Source organism: Tympanuchus pallidicinctus, unplaced genomic scaffold (genome assembly GCF_026119805.1).
Source record: "Tympanuchus pallidicinctus isolate F22 unplaced genomic scaffold, pur_lepc_1.0 scaffold3, whole genome shotgun sequence".
Lineage (NCBI taxonomy): Eukaryota > Metazoa > Chordata > Aves > Galliformes > Phasianidae > Tympanuchus > Tympanuchus pallidicinctus.
The window spans coordinates 55,231,052-55,249,668 of NW_026294747.1; the positions used below are offsets into that span (position 1 = coordinate 55,231,052).

The 18,617-nt window shown below is 45.2% G+C and overlaps 1 protein-coding gene across 9 annotated transcripts in view; it reads right to left on the minus strand.

Annotated features, from left to right (window-relative positions):
* Positions 1 to 239: 239 nt before the first annotated feature.
* KTN1 (kinectin 1) overlaps positions 240 to 18,617 on the minus strand; it is a 69,942-nt gene continuing 51,564 nt past the window's right edge. For 3 of the 9 annotated variants that reach the window (XM_052696518.1, XM_052696515.1, XM_052696514.1), the window contains 13 exons: positions 18,462 to 18,552; positions 16,486 to 16,572; positions 14,472 to 14,561; positions 13,463 to 13,543; positions 12,648 to 12,737; positions 12,471 to 12,563; positions 11,380 to 11,451; positions 10,781 to 10,864; positions 10,500 to 10,583; positions 7,987 to 8,070; positions 6,499 to 6,591; positions 1,656 to 1,779; positions 240 to 757 (listed from right to left, as the gene is read on the minus strand). In XM_052696518.1, the coding sequence (XP_052552478.1) occupies positions 753 to 757; positions 1,656 to 1,779; positions 6,499 to 6,591; positions 7,987 to 8,070; positions 10,500 to 10,583; positions 10,781 to 10,864; positions 11,380 to 11,451; positions 12,471 to 12,563; positions 12,648 to 12,737; positions 13,463 to 13,543; positions 14,472 to 14,561; positions 16,486 to 16,572; positions 18,462 to 18,552 (1,078 nt within the window). In that variant the 3' untranslated portion in view covers positions 240 to 752. The remainder of the gene's footprint in view (positions 758 to 1,655; positions 1,780 to 6,498; positions 6,592 to 7,986; positions 8,071 to 10,499; positions 10,584 to 10,780; positions 10,865 to 11,379; positions 11,452 to 12,470; positions 12,564 to 12,647; positions 12,738 to 13,462; positions 13,544 to 14,471; positions 14,562 to 16,485; positions 16,573 to 18,461; positions 18,553 to 18,617) is intronic. The other 6 variants (XM_052696521.1, XM_052696517.1, XM_052696520.1 and 3 more) reach the window with 3 other exon arrangements.

Consider the following 18,617-nt stretch of genomic DNA (forward strand, 5'->3'; position numbering starts at 1 on the left):
ACTGTTCCCCTTCAGGCAGTTGTAGACAGCAGTAAGACCTCCCTTGAACCTCCTCTTCTCCAGACTGAACCATCCCAGAAAGGAAAAGCACCTGAGCTCCCACACACCCAGAGGAATCCCTGTTCCACCTCTGAGCTCCGACCTGAGCAGACCCCCATCTGGAAGGAAAGTCTCCAAACAGAGCTGGCAATCTCACCTGAGCCCAGCGTGTCCAACACCAAGACCAGAAACAGCACAAATAATAGCATCCCTTTATTTGCTGACACCATTACAAAAACTGATTACATTAGCAACAAAAAAAAACCAAAAAAAAAAAACCAAAAAAAAGGAGTGTTTACTTGAGGTTGAAGTCAGAGGCAGCTAATCCCAAAAATGTATTTAAGTAAAACAGTGTACAACATCAGTATTAAAATGTTATATCCCATTGGTGACTTTGCCACATTGGAGTTTTCTGAACAAGTTTTACTGAGCAAAAGAAGACAAAAGATTACGTGTTTACTGTCTCTCCAGGAATGTCAAGGTCTAATTATCCAAACAGGTTTTCTTGTTATTATAAAACTAAACTCTGGAGGTGTCTACAGAGTCGGGTTTTTTTTTCTTTAAATCAGTAGTCTAACAAGGATTAGAAAAGACAAAATGCTGTTCAGTGTCTCTGACGAAGTAGAAAGGGTGAAAACATAAATAAGGCTTTAATTTGGCAAAATATAATACAATGCCTTCTGCTATCCTCAGATCAGCGATTCGCCGTGACTTCATTCTGCAAGAGAAAGACACAACGCCACGTGAGCCCAGCAGTTCCTGACACGTTGGCCTCACCCACTGCTGGCCCTGGGATGACCTCTGCCAACCCTCGGCTCACTTTGGGCCATTTCAGAACTTCAGCAGCATGATGCAGTCAACCACCAAAGCCCAGGTCTCAAAGCTGGCTGAATATTAAAATGAAAGCCCTGTTGGTGCGTCTGTAAGCGGATCAAGAGTTCATGCCAGGCTGATGCTTTAGGTATTCATATCCCTGTGACCACAGCACACCACTGCTGCTAACTGAGGGAAGCCCAGGGGGGTTACATTACATCCCCAATCCCAAAGCAATCAGAGCTTACAAGTACAGACACTTCAAGTACAGACACTTGGCTCCTGTAACAGGGAAGAAGGAAACAATGCACAGGCACTGTGGGAACAAAACTTTGCAAAGGATAAAGAGTTGTGTGCCTGAACTGAGAGGGTCATGGATGCGAGGTCAGTCCCAGTTGAGTGAAACCTGGCCCCAGAGAGGAAGAAACCTGGTGCCTACCAATACTGCTTTTAATGCAGTGCAGATTGCAGAATATCTCAAGTTGGAAGGGATCCATACGGACCAAGTCCAACTCCTGGCTTCACACAGGGCCACCCAAAACTCAGATCTTATGTCTGAGAGCACAGCAACAGAGATCACAGAACCATAGAATGGCCTGGGTTGCAAAGGAGCACAGTGCTCATCCAGCTCCAACCCCTGCTGTGTGCAGGTCGCCAACCAGCAGCCCAGGCTGCCCAGAGCCACATCCAGCCTGGCCTTGAATGCCTCCAGATAGGAAGCTTCAGGTTTTAACACCCGTCTTGTCAGACCCAAACCAAATCCCACACCATCACGGGGCAGCACCCCAGCCCTGCACACCCACCTACTAGCTGGTAATGTTCTCGTCCCTTTGACAGCATTTGGCTTACTGACACGAGCAGCTTCTTGAGATGACCTACATCCTGGTTAAGATTCACCGCCACATTTAGTCTTTTATCAGTCAATTCCTGGAAGAAGAAAAAAAAAAAATCATTAAAAACTCATTTACAATCTAATTACCAAGAAAGTCTAGAATTAGCTCATCTGTATAAAATTACAGCTCCTCACACAGATGGGAACAATTTCTGTAAGTCAGAGGGTTACAGCCACATTTAAAGGGAACACTGTTCAAAGTCAAGAAGCCATTTCCCATTCCAAGGAATCACCTGCACACAGCATCGCTGCCCCCTGGCTCCAGAAGGATCACATGTGCTCCCTGCTTCCAGGAGCTGTGCTGCTTCAACTGCAGCTAAGCCAGACCCAGACAGCAGTGCCAAGCCACGGCCCTGCAAGCCTCACTACAAACCACAGAGTGCACGTGTCATTCTGTAGGATGGTTTCTGAGCCTGCTGCTGGAGGAATGAGGCTGCAGGACCACCAAGGGCTTGTCTGATGGGGTGGGAAAGGGACGGCTGCTTGGAGCTGTTGGTGATTTCAGTGTACCATGAGCTGAGGTCAGCAGAAGAGATGGCTGAATGGCATCCCCAGGTTGTGGTTTTTTGTCCCGTGTCTTTTTTCAAGGAACTCAAAGCCTAAAAGCCACTGAAGCCTTTCATTTTCTGGTCTGCTGCCCTTTTGGGGATCATGTCCTCAGCACTATTGAGTAACTGAGCTTCAGTCAGCAACCCAGAGAAATCTTTTGGGGATATCTGACTGGACATCCAACCCTTCATCCTCTGCATCGGCGCTGCTGGGCGCACGGTGACAGAGCTGCCCTGCAATGGAAACACCCAGCTCACTTTTTTCTCTCCTTTTTCTTTATTAAAAGGAGTCCAGCAGCTTCATATTAATAGGGAAGTCCTGCAGCTCCAAAGTGGACTCTTCCCCTCCTGCCCGCCCTTCTCCCCAGGTCAGGCGTGCTGCGCTAACGGCGCTATAATCCCTGTTTGATTACCTTTATTGATTGCCTCCTTCAGAGAGGCACCAACTCCGCATCAGAACCGCTCCTCATTCAGCTCCCAAGACAGACGTGCAGACAGACCTGCAGGAGAGCTTCCCCTTGCAATTCATCAGCTAAAAATAAGCAAACCTGCCTCGGTGCCAGCGCTACAGCGGCACCCAATCCCCAACATGAACACGGCAGCGTTTGCGAGCGCTCAGCATCAGCCAACCGCACTCCAGCTGAAAGCAGCTCTCCTAACAGAACAAGACTGATGCATAATGCTGCTGCAAATCTCTCCCTGGGGTTTAAGGGAAATTAGAGCAAGTTCAGAGAGGGCCACTTTCCCAGCTCCCATTTGGCTCGCAACGCGGCTAGACTTGCTGTAACGCAGAGAGGGCAGTAAATCAAACTCAACCACCTGCACCATTACAGAAACTACTCTGGGCTCAGGCAAGAGAACAAAGCAATGTATTGCAGAGCTCTTTGCTTGCGTGCAACTGGTAAACATTTTTCTACTCTAAAAACCATTGGCATTGTACAATAGCTTTAACCCATTTTACCCTTACTGAAGTAGAAAAGCAACTCTGTCAAGGGTGAGAATTCACACAGCAATCTCCTAAGGATTGATTAAAGTGGAAAGGCGAGTGCAATTAGCATATCAGCTAATGAATGGACCACGGCACTGACCAACAGCACTGGGAATGCACACACGTTAGCATAGAAACCACCACAAGCAGAAGCAATGGAGGAGCCCTCCATTTCCCCCCCAGCCCTCACCTCAAGGAAGTGCCCTTCTCACCTACATTTGCCTCCTCCTCCCTTCTATTTTGTGGCTTTACTAATCATAGAATCATCATTTTGGGGTCAGAAGAGAAGCTAAGGCACCCCCCCCTCCCCCACAACCCCACCATGCGCCGTTGCCCCCCATCAGATCAATCTGCCCAGGACTCCATCCAGCTCAGCCTTGCTTACCAATGAATTACAGACATATCCTCAGCTTTCACTGAGTCGAATCCTGACCAGTCTTCAAACGGGCTTGGGCTCAACTCAGGCACACAGCAGCTTCTGTTGGCCCACAGCTGCATTATGGGGCTGGTGCTGCACCCTGGCCCCATAGTTCTGGGGCTTGGGGGAGAACACCTTTGGGATGTGGGGAAGTAGAGAGGCAGTGGGGTGGCCATAGGAGCCTCTCAGAACCTGAATGATTTCATTCCCTCCTGGGGACGTCCCCGATCAGGTGCTCCATCTGACAGGCACTGAGCTGACAGATTCACCCCTGCTGTGCTCCACATGTACGGCATTCTCAGTTTTCAAGGATGGAGTGTTTCACACAGATTCAGGGAAGAAAGCCCATTAGATTGCATATAATCCTCAAAATAAGTTTACTGCCTAAGAGAGCTGCTGAATATAAACGACTTCCTTAAAGCACACTAAAAGGCAGCCTTTAGTCATCATCTAGTCCCATAAGTGACAAGGAAGCAAGCTAATTAGAAAGCCCAAATGGTCTATTTTTAAATAGAAAGAAAAGGAGTCTAACGAAAACACACAGAATGTGTTTGAGGGTTTGTGCAAGCAGCATTTCTCAATTTTGTGGGTTGGTTCCAGTACCCAGAAGGAACAAATATGCTCATTTGCAAGCATGTGTTTTCAGGTCCCTCTTAACAAAAAATAAAAAGTCCCTGTTGCTAGGTGGAAGTGGCTGGAAGACTTTCTTTTTTTAATCTAACAGCTATTTTAAGCTGGGGTTTGAGGCTTCTGGGGAGACAGCTTTGCTGGTTTTTTTGTTCTGAAAAAAAAAAGCAGCAGCAAAAAAGGCATAAGGAAGGAGATAATGTTCTAATTTCAGCCTCTGCCAATGGCTACCTGTTTACAGCAGTGTTTAGACAATTAACTTTTTTTTTTTTAATTCTAATGAAGGCTTAATTACAGGTTCATTAGGACTGTTTTTCCACACTCCTAAGAATAAAGCAACAGATATTCTACAGGAAAACTGGATAGGGCCCCACAATGCTCCCACACAGCCACAGTGGAGCGATACATAAAGCAGAGGGGTTCTGCCAGGCTGAGGTGGTGAGAGCCCAAACAGACAGGGTTTGGCCATAGCAGGGAACATCTAAGGACACCTGGCCAGCATTACCAGCCATGAAATGCCATGGCTGACAGCATCACGGCCTGGCTGACTCTGAGCACTGCAAGCAGGAGGAATAGGCAGGACAATGGATTCCTCTGGTGGTCAGCTTGTGCTGTTAGCCCTGCCCCAAACCCTGCACTTGCCTTTTCAGCAAATTGGGCAGCCCCTGGCATCAAGCCCAAAGGAAGGCCAGGTAGGCATAGCAGAAAACAAGCAGTTTGTCACTGACTTAAAGAGGGCTGCTTTTTTTCCATCCTGCTGCAGACAGGGACATGGAGCACCCAATTGTCACCACCTGGCTTCTGCTGTCAGCACAGGAGAGGGCTCAGCAGACCCAACACCCCTTCCAGGAAAGCAGCTCATAGGGTTGGGACATCAGTGGTTTCCCAAGCCCAGCTGCAGCTCTGGCCCTGAGGTAGGAAGCCCACAACACATGGGTCGATCAGCATCCATGAACAATCACTCTGAAAAAAGCCATCTCTTTCCTGCTAATGACTACAAAAGCTTTAATACTGTGCTCCTTAGAGGACTCCTAGCTTCCTGTCTCAACTGATGAAGCCACATATTTTTAGTGGCTAAAAGGAGTCGATATGAATTACTCATCCTACCAGCAAGTGCTCCTTTCCTCCTCAAATGGCAGCATTTCCTACCACTCTATCCATCAGATGGAAACGGGTAATGAGTTTCACCGACGCCTTTTAGCTGTGTAAAACATGCTGGGAAGACATCTGCTATACCCATCCCAGCTGCCTACTGGAAAGCTCTTCTGAAGCCATTTCGAAGCTGATGAGAATGCTTTTGTTTCCAGAGGTGGGGAAGCCCTGTTATGACACCAGGACTCAGGCACCTGTACTAGTGGTGAGGGACAGCACTCTGGGATTACCAGCTGCAGAAACAGCTCAGCAATCTTCCATGCAAACAGTAACCCACAGGCTCAGGCAATTACTCATCAACATGAGAAAAAGCCACTTTATGGTCCTCCAATTCCAGATCTTACAACTGCAATCCAGTTACCAGAGGACCTAAAAACAGTCAGTCTGCAGAGTTCTGTGCTCACAGCACAAAGCAGCACTTGAGTTGGTTGCTTACTGACAAAGACTAGCATGACCTTGCTGCAGGACCACACCAAGGTCAGCACAGAATGGAGCAGGGGCCAGCTGGAGTTGCATTTAAGCACCTATCTGTGGCTAATGGCAGGCTCCTGCCCACAGCTGCAGAGAACCAAAAGGCTCAAGGTTCTGGCAAGAGATTTTCCCAGGACACTCAAGATTGCCCTCTTCCTTTGGTATTACTTATGCCAACCCAATTGCCAATATTTTAAGCTTACTTAGTAATCAGCAGATTTACTTGTAGCATCTCTTCTTGAAGGGACAAGTTTGGGGAACTTCCCTTAACTTTTCTCTTCCCACTTCTGCTCAAACCAACAGCCAGATCTCACATCCAGAATCTTTTCCCTTCCTTCTTGCAAATTTGACCCACAGGAATGAGGTCATAACCCAGATGACAGTGGAACACCCAATGCTTAGAAAGAAAGCACTGTGACAAGCTGAGAGACAGGAAGTTTCATCAAGCTTTTATCTCCCCATCAAAATCATGCCTAAGCTGCAGCTAACTTCCCAAACTTGATACTGTGCATGAGATTTGTGCTGCTCTGAGCACAAGAGAAACACTCACCGACTCTGTGCGAACGTCGCTGTTTTCAATAACATTGGCATCCCCAACAACTTTTCCAATTTCTCTCTCAAGAGATGCCAAGGACTCCTGGGCCTGCAGGGTGGGAAAACACAAAACAAAACAGAGGAGGCAACAATTAGCAAAGGCTGAGAACTGAAACTCCCCCCCCGATCTCTCCAGGAGCAGCATTAGAGACACAGGAAATCATTGTTCAGCAGGAAATGTGTTTTATGCCAGATTTGCTCAGGGGACCAATACATTTGCCAAGATTGACATGTCTCCTTACAATCAGTACGTCGTGTGTCAGCCTGCCTGCATTTTAAAGCAATTCTATGGGGGAAACTCTAATAGTCTTACATCAAGTTACTACGTAAAAAAATTGCGTATTTTTTTTTTCATTTCATGTGAGAGCAGCTGCACAGGCAGGTCTCCAGAAGCCTGATTGCTGATCTGTATTTACACTGAGCACGCCACAAACCACAGGCATCAGTAGAGCTCCCTTCATTTGTACACACCCAGCATAACTGTCCCAAGCAAAAGGTTTTAAACACTTTATCATAGCAGATCTCCTTCGTCTTCTCACCTCCTGGCAGTGCTTTAGTGACTCTGTCAACCCCACTGGCCCATCACTGACAGGTCTTAGAGTACCTCAAGAGGCAGGACAGCTGTAAAAGACGCCTGGAAGAACTGCTGTTAACCCCAGACCACTAGCAACCTTTATTTAAGGCTTCTACATTCCTTCCCATCTTCATCTCGTACTCGTGGCTGAGAAGACAGCATCACAGAAGGAACAAAGTGTTGTAGAGCCTAGAGCCTGGCCTCAGCTACTCCACAGGCTATTCTTGTCTCCCTCCATTTATCAGTTCTCCCATGAGAGGTTCCTCCCAGGAGTGACAGCACTGAGACCTCACATCCTTAAAGATATTCCACTCCAATCCATCTTGCAAGAGCAACCAACGCAGAAAAGCAGAGGTAACCCAGCTGCTTGTCTCACTGAGCTTGTGTTGAGCTAACTTGAAAGACTTGCAGTCTCCTGGGCTACAGCCAATTTGTAACCACGTGCAAATGGGCAGATGGCTTGTGAGCCAACTTGTAACCATCACCATTTGAGCCTGGATTTAAAAGCTTTAAAAGGCTGTGATGTGGGTGTAGGGCTGTGAGATGGGGTTTTATTAGGCTGGGTTTCTTAAAATAAAGAATTATTTGTCAGCCTCAAATCACCTGTTGGCATAAAATTATCATGGACAAGAGACACTTGTGGGTAATGAAACAAAGCTGTTTGTTGCATTTTTATCATTTCAGAAGACCCACAGGTATCATGCACAAGCTCTTATACCCACAGCCTCAGCCACTTGGGAAAGCAGTGAGTGCAGTAACACCCCAGCAGGCAGGCAGTTGGAAACAGCACATTTTCCAGCACTGTAAAACTACAGATTGAAAGGGCTTCAGCTGTATTTACATCTGTAACTGTTAAGGGTATCTGCTTACCTTGGGCAAGTCACCAGCTACCTTCTGCCTCTCGTTTTGATCAACTTTGAGTTTCGACAGTGTTTCACTTAACTTCGTTTTCAGCTGCAAAACAGTAACAAAGAAAATCAGTTTCCCCCACGTGCAAACAGATGCAATTTGTCTCTCCTCTAGCTTGCCCTAGTGCACACTGCAACAGGAGTAACACTGCTAACGATTACTGCACACATTGGATTAGTGAACACGTATGGTGAGGTTTACAAAGACAGTCAAAGAAGAGAGAGTCCATCTGTAAAGATAAGTGTCAGGAATGGAAACTACAGAAGAAAAGATACAGTTGGAATCAGATTAACTACAAATGATCTCAACTAATAAGACCATTAGCAATATCGAGTGTACATATGCCTCTCTAGCACTCCTATCACAAGCCAGTCCCAGCTTCAACTCAATTCATAGCAAATACCCCAAAATGTAGACTGTCGTCTTCCTAATTCAGACTAAACTGTCACTTCACTGCTGAATAAATTAAAAAACCCCCTGCTTGTCATCTTAATAAAGCACCACTTGTTACAACTCTGTTGACTTAATCAGTCTGCTAATGTCAGATCAGGGAATGAATCACTGGCAGGGGTGTATTAAGTTGTCGATTGTGTTTAGATTCAGTCCAAAAAGTGAAACTATTTCCACCAAGAGGGATGAATACTTTGCACTGCCTGCCCTTAAAACACAGCCTTCCAGAGAAAGGAAATAAACTTTCTTTTTTTTCTTTTATTTTTAAAGAATATTTTGATTGCTCTTCAAGGCAGCACACACAGCCAGCCACAGCACTTCAGACTGGAGCCTCAAATAGGAAAACTAATAAGAAGCTTGAGTGGCAATTTTGTAGGATTTGTGACTCTGAAGTGCACTGCACTAATGTCCACTATTCCTGCTGTCAATCTTCCTGGGAGCCAGCAGGGGATTAAAGCATCCAACAATGGGCTACACAGACAGCCAGATTCTCCCTGGTTCCAAACCTCTGCAATACACATTTATCTCATGCACAGAAGGCTTCCCCCTTTGGAGCACTGGTTTCCACATTTTGGGGAAGCACTCTGCAGTGGTGTCTGTTTCTCTCCATGCTCAACCCACAAATAAATGGAAAGCCTTACAAAATCCCATCAATTCCTATTGCTTAGCCTCCTGCCCACTGCCAAAAACAAAATAAAGAGGGGAAAAAAAAGCCCTCCTGTGCACTGGAGGCTGCTCCTGAGCCATTTGCACACAGGTACTTGTTTACTACCTCTTCCAAATAGCACAGCATCACCACACTGCCAAGTCAAGCTGCCCTAGCAGGGAGCTCAGCTTTTTAAGCTTCTGTTGTTACAGAACATAATAGATTGTTGCCTCCTATATTCAAGAGGTTGGCGTTTGCTGATTAACTTTAAGATATGCATTCAATTCCCATTTCCCTTGCTTTCAAAACAGGAGGCTTTGGTTGCTGAGGAAGGATGCTAATGAGTGCTGTATTAGACTTGCCAAGCATGCCATTACATTTAAGCAGTGTGTGAATTTTTATTTTTTTTTTCTTAAATTGACTATTTTAGCCACATTTGTGGAGGTGCCCAAGGCCATGGATGGAGCCCTGGGCAATGTGATCTGATGGGGGACACCCAGCCCACGGCAGGGGGTGAGGCTCAATGATCTTTAAGGTCTCTTCCAAGCTCGGCCATTCTACAATATGCTTCTATAACAGGTTCTATAACTCCAGAACCCACCGAAGACACAGTGGCAGAACCAACCTTCTCTTGATCGTGGCTCAAAAGCACAAAGAAAGTTCAAACACAACCACGGGAAGGAAAAAAAAGACACTGAAACAAATGAAAGGACTCAGATTGGAGAACCATGCATCTAGGGGTCTACAGGTCTGGCCTCGGGTAATCCAACTGCTTCTTGAGAAAACCTGCAACAAGAGCATTATTGGCTGGATAGTGCTTCTAGCCAAGCATGCTGCACGTGGTGTCTGCCACAAGCCAGAAGAGTTATTCAGCCACATCAAAACACCAGCTGCAGAATGGCTGGATACTCAGAATTAATTCAATATTGCTTTGGATCCATCTGTGCATGTACATAGAAGGATGGAAAAGCCTCTGCCCAGTCAGAGCACGGATATCACAGGTGCATCCTCAAGAGCTTTGGAGAAAAAAAGAAACAAAAAACAACCAGAGAATATTCCTCAAATTGAAGTGATGGGAGCACGTCTGTTGCTCCAAGGATGTTATAACTGCATCTGTCTACACTATATAGCATTGACTCTCAAGAAGGCTCGGGTATCAAAGACAGAAAGACTTTGGAAAGTCTTAAGAACCAGACATGCCGTTGTTAGGAGCAGAGAAAGAGACAAATTGTAGAAGTCAGACTACACAAATGACCGAAATGGACAAAAATATCAAGCTGAAGAGGTTAGCAGAACAGACAGGACTTGGAATGAAGTCTCTGCTTCATAAGTAATGCTGGGAGCCTACGTTGTGCCCAGCAGAGAACAAGCTTCTTACCAAATTTAACTCTTCATTCTGTCTTACTGCTTCAGAATATGAATCATCAAGTTTTTTCTGCAATTCAGTCAACAGATCTTTGAGCTGAAATGAAGTTTAGAGTTTTAGGATTTGTCTCCTTAGGATGCCCACTTTTCTTCTGCTCATTATTAGTGTGCCGCTCTACCCTAAGGTCACAAGCATACAAATTCCTCAGCCATAGGGGCTAAGCATTAGATTAGTTTGCCAGCCAGGTGGAAACCAAACAAAGGAAAAAGGACAGCTTGGTCAATCATGTTTACCTCTCTGACTTCTGAAACATAAGTAGATCGCTCTATTTCTGCCTTTTCTAGTTCACTTTCCAAATGTTCTCTCTCTTTTTTAAGCTAGAAACAGAAAAACAGAGTTAAAACAAACGTTTTCAATGTCTTCCTTGCAGCATCATTTTCTTAATTTATTATTAGCTACAAATTTCTATCAAGTATTCCATGACATTTAGAGAGCATTTCAAATCCAGTGACTGCCTAGCACAGATTTAAACTGTTAGACTTCAAAAAGATCATAAAAAAAAATAAAAAGATCATAAAACAAAACAAAGAATCAAACCCAAGATTACTTTGATATATCTGCTTGTTGGCAAACTGCTTGGTCTCCCAAGAAAAGGGCCCCACTTTCCAGAGACTCAATCCAGTGGATGAGTACTGAAATAAAATCAGAACAGTTTCTAGAACTCTGCACCTCAGCTTCTCAAAAGCATGTGCCAAGAGGTTCAGCTTTAACTACAAGACAAGATGCACACTGCTTACAGAAGAGAAATCCCAGCATACTCAGATTTACAGCACAGGATTAAATTATGCTTTGAGTAACCAAAAGCTTCAAAGAGAAAAACACTTGCACGTACAGTTTCCACTTCTTTGATCTCTTCTTTTAACCTCTCTACCTCGTGCTCCAAAGAGGCGACCGATGAGCGCATCTGCAGAGATAAACACATCATTTGGTTGTGTTGGCCTAAGACAAATTTTCCATGTACACATCTAAAAATGTTAGGGATGATCAAAAAATCAGTGGCTGAATCAAAGCAGGTGCTCACTCCAGTAACTCAACATACTGAGCCTCTATTATAACACTTCTGCTTTCTCCCAGCATGAGAAGTTGCAGTGCATATTTACAGCCAGATGCCCAAAAGATTTGGAGTGTAAGGACTAAACCAGTTGTCTGTCAGTCAGGGAAATACCTTTCCCAGTCACCTAACAGGGAGAGCAGTCTCCATTCACGAGCTAATACACAGCTGAAGCCAGCATATTTAGCCTTACTAAGGTCTGTATAAGCGCAGCAGATGGTGGCACATCTACAGCTCAAGATCTGACAGCCTTTTATAAGCCCCCCAAACAAGAGGTTTATAAATTATCTACATGTATGCTTCAGGCTCATACTCTCACACTCAAATTTGCTAAACAGAAATACTTTTCAGAAATAATTTCTTGCAAAGGAAAAAAAAACACAGTTTGACCTACTTTTACTCTAGATAAGGAAGGAAACATAAAAGGCTTACTTCTTGCCACTCGTGCAAGCAACAGAGCTTTCCTAAAAAAGCAAGCTTCGGAGGCAATCTCAAGTGTAATTAGCTGGCCATAATGGATTAAGTGCTTCAAAGAAACAAAACAAAAGCATCTTGCTTATCATTATATGATATTCAAACCTTAGCACCAGGAATCTGCATCTGCTTACAAATGGACTTGGAAAACAACAGGCACCTAACAGAAACACAGTTTGAGCTGCCCTGATAAGAAACCCTACATTCCTGGGCACTCTAATGGGACGCATACACTTCTGTTCTATTATTTGCAGACTTCACCTTTTTCATCCCTGGTCACGCACAGAACAAACCATGCAGCTGGGGCTGTTCTACACAGTCTCTGAGGCTCTCAAACACCCTCTGCTACTTCAAGCAGAAGCTGCCTGACTAAATAAAAAGCAGATCTTCAGACATACCTGTTTGAGTTCCTTCTGTGATTCTTCAACTTTTATCTTCCACTTGCTTTCTTCCTCTTCCACGCTCCTCTGTAGCCTCTGTAAAATCCCCTCCTAGAAAGAGCATGGTTTGAAAGCTTTCAGCAGAGGAAAGGCAGCGTGCAGCACACAGGATATAAGGAGCAGCATCCCGCTTACCGTCTCCGCCAGAACCGATTTGTATTTCTCACACTCCAGTTGTAACAGTATGTGCAACTCCTCAGCCTCCTTCAACTTCTGCTCCATAACCTGTCAAAAAAGACAACCAGAAGTCACATTGCAGCTTTGAGTTCTACTAGCTACCTTACTTCAAATAGCATTCGATACTGGCCAGTCTGACTTTCTACCCCATGCAAGGATGCCAAGAGAATCACAGAATTATGGAATCACAGCATGGCCTGGGTTGCACAGGAGCACAGCGCTCATCCAGCTCCAACCCCTGCTGTGTGCAGGTCACCAACCAGCAGCCCAGGCTGCCCAGAGCCACATCCAGCCTGGCCTTGAATGCCTGCAGGGATGGGGCATCCACAGCCTCCTTGGGCAACCTGTGCCAGTGTCACCAGCCCCTGCGTGAAAAACTTCCTCCTAATATCTAACATAAACCTCTGTCTTAATTTAAAACCATTCCCCTTTGTCCTCTCACTATCCACCCTCGCAAAGAGCTGTTTACAATAGCAAGCACAACATTCACCTACACAGTCACAACCTTCAGAGAAGGGACTGCATTAACTCTACTCACCCAAAACCAAACCAGTTACTTGAAAAAGGAACCAGGAATTTCAATCAGTGCTTTCACAGCTCAGCAAGGCCTTTTTCAAAGATGCAACCATATTTCCAGTACACATAATACCAATAGTTATAAAAAAAAACTTCTCTCAGCACCTGTTTACCAATTTGAACTTCACAAGTCTGCAAGATTTGTACCAGAAAATAAAGTATGTCATGCACAAGGACTGTCCACTACTTGTGCTTACCTTGATATCTTCAGATCCTGAAGCCCCTCTCAAATACTCTTTAGCCATCTTCTCAAATCCACATATCCACTCGCTATGGCTCTGTCGGGAAATGCATTCAGTTAGAGCAACAGGCAACCTCAGTAAAGTTATCTTGAGGACATCTGTCCTTCAATTGCAGTATTGTGAAGCAGCATTTCAGTCCCCCAGCTCCCACAGACTGACCAACAGCCTGACACTGGTTATTCATCCAGTACTAAGAGGTTTGAGGGGAAATTCAGACTGGATATAAGGAAAAAGGTTTTTTTGCAGTTGTTTTGTTGTTGTTTTTGCAGACATCCACGCTCAGGCTAGATGGGCTCTGAGCACCTGATGGAGCTGTAGGTGTCCTGTTCACTGGAGGGGAGTGGAACCAGATAGCCTTTAAGAGTCACTTCCAACTCAAAGCGATCTGAGTCTACTGCAAGCAGCCCAGACTCAACAGACAGCAATCCATGAGCACAGGGTTATGACAGACACAGCTCATGGGGGTTTGCAAGTACTGAAATACAGTGGGGTCACAGAGGTCTCCCTGCAAGTGCCAGGGCTCTATGATAAATATTTCAAGAGCTAAAGAATCTTTTGCTGTTGTTAGATCTTTGAATGGCTGAAGCAGACATTTGCCATGTAACTCTGGGGATCTCAGCAGGAAGGTTCCTTTATAACCTTGCAGAAAGCCATTTTAAAGACTTAAGCCTTGCAATGTATGGTCATCATCAGGACACTGAGAATACTCAAATAGGGGTAGCACAGGCAGGTGAAAGAGATGTCAGGGAGGTTAAAAGGAAAAAGAAAGGATAAAGAACAAATGCTGTTCTCGAGGTAGCCAAGCTTTGCCTCTCTGCTGCTACCAAGCACACATCTCACAAGCAGGAAGCACTCGCTTCCCACTAGAGAACCCTTGGGAGAAAAGACTGCAGGGACACATTGCAGAGCACCAATGCAGTGGGAACCCAGCTCCCAGCAGGTCAGTGAGCCCCACTTCTCTTACCATATCAGGAGGAAGAGAGACATTGGGGAACAGCTTCTGGAGCAGTTCTCGTGTCTCCACCTCGGCAGCTTCCACATGCTGCTGCTTCTCCTAAATCAAGAAAAGAGCTCATGTGAAATAGGGCAACACACTCCTCTAGTGTGGCAGTAGCCTCTCCTACACACAAAGTAACTTGTTTAACCCAGAAACATGGCTTTCAGTGAGGAAGGCTCTGTGGTCTCTAGAATCACCAGTAAATAGCTTCAAAAATTGACAGTAAATTGCTTCAGAATTTGGCCTTCACGTTTGTTTGTGCTTTTAAGGTTTTATTTTCTTAAAGGTCTCCTCCAGCCTCGCCTGTTGGCATCGTATTCACACCACCACTCACTTGTTCACAACACAACACAAACTACACTGTGCTGAGTGACCGGTTCCATAGATCACACCAACACTTCCACTCAAGTGACCTCAAAACCAAGAGGTTTGGTCAATCAAGGTTTACAAACACTGTACTTTTTTCAAACAATTTTAGGAGGGGGGGCAAAACAAACAAACACTGTAAATTAACATCATCTCATCAAAAACAGAGCATTAAAATCAAAAGTAAACTTTGTGTTAATGCACATTTGAACCAGGCCAAGAAAGCAAGACTGTTCCCTGTTGATTGCAGGGAGGTTGGACCAGATAATCCTTAAAGGTCCTTTCAACTCAGACAGAATCATAGAATCATTTAAGTATTACTTTTATGTACATAAGAAGAGGACCCTTACACTCTCCTTCCCCAATTTGGGTGAAATGGGAAATAATTATTAGAGCTGTGTGAAAACCTTCAGGTTTTTTGCTTTGCAAACTCAAAAAAAAAACCCAAAACAGCACAGAGCCAAGGGGTATCACAGATCCATCACTCCTTCCCAATTTATCTACCATGAAAAGTGCCCAGCCATGGGATGTTTGCTTGCAGTGCCTGTGGACACTGCTCCCCATCAGGCTCTCACTGAAGGTTAAATGCTGAAGCCTGACTCTGCACGAAGGCAGCTTCCAGTAAATGTCTCTTGCTAGCATTTAATTTCTCTTTTCCTTTGACATCACTGTTACTGCTCTGAGTTCCTCTGCTGCAAGAGACCAGCGGCATTACTAGGTTGGGATCCAGAGACAGAAACAGACAGCAGACACAACAGGTTGTGAAGCTGTGCTGGGTGCATTATTTCTCAGCAATTTAGAAAACACCCCAAAGTGTCACGTGGCTGCTTAATGAAGCCTTCAGACTGCACGAGAAAGCAAGCAGGTATTAGAACACAGCAAAAGCACGTACACAAGTTCTTAGAGCACAGGGCTGAGCAAAGGAGCAGTGACATCTCCGGGACACAGACTGGCAGCCCTGAACCAGAGCACAGCTGCTTCTGGCTACCTGACTTTTGTGGTTTTTTCAGGTTATTTGAATGCATTTTTGTTGTTGTTGTTTCCTTTTTGTAATTCTGCACAGTGACAATTAGCATCAAGTCAGGCTCATAACAAATGCAAGCTCATTCCAGGGCAATTCAGACCCTGTGTCAGGTTAAGGATTGGCTCTGACAGGCTCTGTCAAGCTTCAAACAGTTTCAGGGAGGAAATTCACTGCTGCAGCGACACAGTTTTCCTGAGAAGTTCCCAGGTTTTTAAATAATCATCTGGTTCTAATTCTGCGTGGGGCCAATCAATGTATTGAAGCACAGAAGAAGCCCTGTAGATGAAAGCAAGTCGCTGCCCAGCCTGGTTTTGTTCTGGATCTCCTCACCAAACCATTCACGACAGCTCTAACAATTATGCAAACGAATCACAAGTCAGCATGCCCACAAATTAAGGAGAAAAATGAACAAAAGGAACCTGAAGATGACAGGAAGAAGCAGAGGTGAGAGCGTATGAATGATCACTCAGAACAGACGATACTTAAATTGCAGTAAAAGTTAAATGCCTCCATTCCACTTAAAAATAAAAATAAACAGCTGCAGATCTGCTTCTGGCTTAACGCATCGTTTCTAGCAGTTAACATTACAACCTTGGCAGTCTTGTTCACTTTGTCCTGCAGCAATTTTTCAGTTGATGCCAATGCCTCCATTGCTTTCCAGTTTTTCTCCCGAAGGTCCTAATCATTTTTAGAAAGAATCATTTCAGTTCAGCCAATATTGAAACCGTTTCCACTTTTACTTCAGAGATATATTCTGCATTACACTCCACCATTTGCATTTAAATGCTGGTTACTGCATGATTTTGCTGGGTAGGATGACATACGCTAGCAAAAACACGTGTCATGACCCAAGAGTTCAAAGGAAAATGGGGAAAAATAATGCCAATTTCTGCCCAATGTGCCCCATATCCAAAAACTAATCCCAGCCCTACCGGACTGCAGAGCACAGCATTGCAATGCTGGCAACCCCACACTTTGACTGCACTTGTAAGAAGAAAGAGGGAAGCTTCCAAAAGTAGTGAGGAACACAGACACCAAACCACAGATTACACAACAGAGTGTTAGGCATGTCGCAGTGCAGAACCCAGCATGGACCCAAATACACATGGAGGTGCACACACTGACGCTCCCAATCGTGCAACCAGATCTAACGGCGGCCATCCCAATGCCTCAGCACAAACCTATTAAGCCTACTGACAAGGCTCGGGGCCTCAGCTCGCAGCACGAGCCCAAAGGAATCCTGAGGTGCTCACCAGTGCCCTCCTGAAAAGCTTTGGGCTTTCACCAGAGGTGGGCAGGGCTCGGAGTGCTGCATCTTTCTTGGCGAGGTCATCAAACGTGCACTGCCATGAGTACTCAACAAGGCACAGCGAGGCTGAGAGCTCGTACAAAAAGGGCCTTGTGGGGAGGAGATCACAGTGCTTGGGACTTGGAGCTTCTTTTAATCATTTTTTTTTTTTCCCCAATCCTCGGAGCAATCTGCTTCAGCAAAGGACTGGTTTAGAAAGGCATCCAAATCCTTGCATGTGCCTACAGTGGCTTTATTTCCTCACTTCCTCACTCTGCCTGTCTGTCCTAAGAGCTCTTTCACGGCTCAGAAAACAAAATTGGCTAAAATTGCAGCATGGCAAGCTGGGACTTACAGTCACGGTCCACTCTTATCAGCAACCAAGTTTCTGCCTGCACCACCAAGGGTACTTGCAGCTTCCCTGGAGTTGGTAGAAAGCACACACACGTTCTACCTCTCTAGCTCATGTGTTTTCTGAGAAGACCCAACCACTTTCCCCTACTTTATTTCAGCTTTTAAGCAATCCTACTTGCTCAAAAGCAATACATTCTTAGTGTTTTCCTCATGTGTGATTCTTATCATGTCTCACTTTTAAGCAGTGAGGCATATTGTAAGCATTCAGTAGGTTTTATAGGCCATTAAGTGAGCTAGAAATCCCGCATTTTAACAGCTTTCCTCCATATAATTTAAAGACACCATTCTCTTGCTCTTCACAAGTCTTTGTATTAAGGGAGGTACTTCAGAGAACTACAGTGGAAGATGCAATCTTTACTTCCACCCGCAAACAACCTCCCTGGTGCTGCCAGGGGCTGATGCGAAAGGAGGCTGATTGCCCTCACCACCCCCAGAGGATCAGGATTAGCAGCTCCCAGGAGTGGGAAGTGGCAGATCTGAGAGTCTGAAGGTAATATCTCTTCCCATGTACCCACAGGACGCTCGGTCAGAGCACAGCCCTTCTTTCATCCTCCCACCCTTAGCCCCCTGGGAAAGGCTGTGCTTCTGAACGGGGCTGACAAGGTTGAACTCGAGGCTGAGAGCTGCTGCAGGATGTCTCCTCCCTCTCATCAATTCAGCAAGTAATTATAAAGCTGCCTAAACATAAGGGATCCTTACTCACTCCCAAGAAAAAAAAGAAAGAAGAGCGTCCAGAGGACACAATATGGGAAACAAGTGTCAGAAATATTCTCTTAGCAGAATGCCCTAAGAATTGAGGAACGCCATGCATGCAGGTTTCAGGGAAGGCTGTTGTTTGAATGTAGAGGGGGAAAAGTTTCCTTACATTATTCTTTTTCCTCTGTTGCTCAAAAGCATTTCTCTGGCAGGCGAGCTCATTTTGGAGACTGGCAATTTCCTTCTCTTTCCCTGCAACCCTGCAAAAAAGAATCATAAACAAGTCAGGAGACATTTAAAAAGACTTCACTGAAGCAGTGCTGCC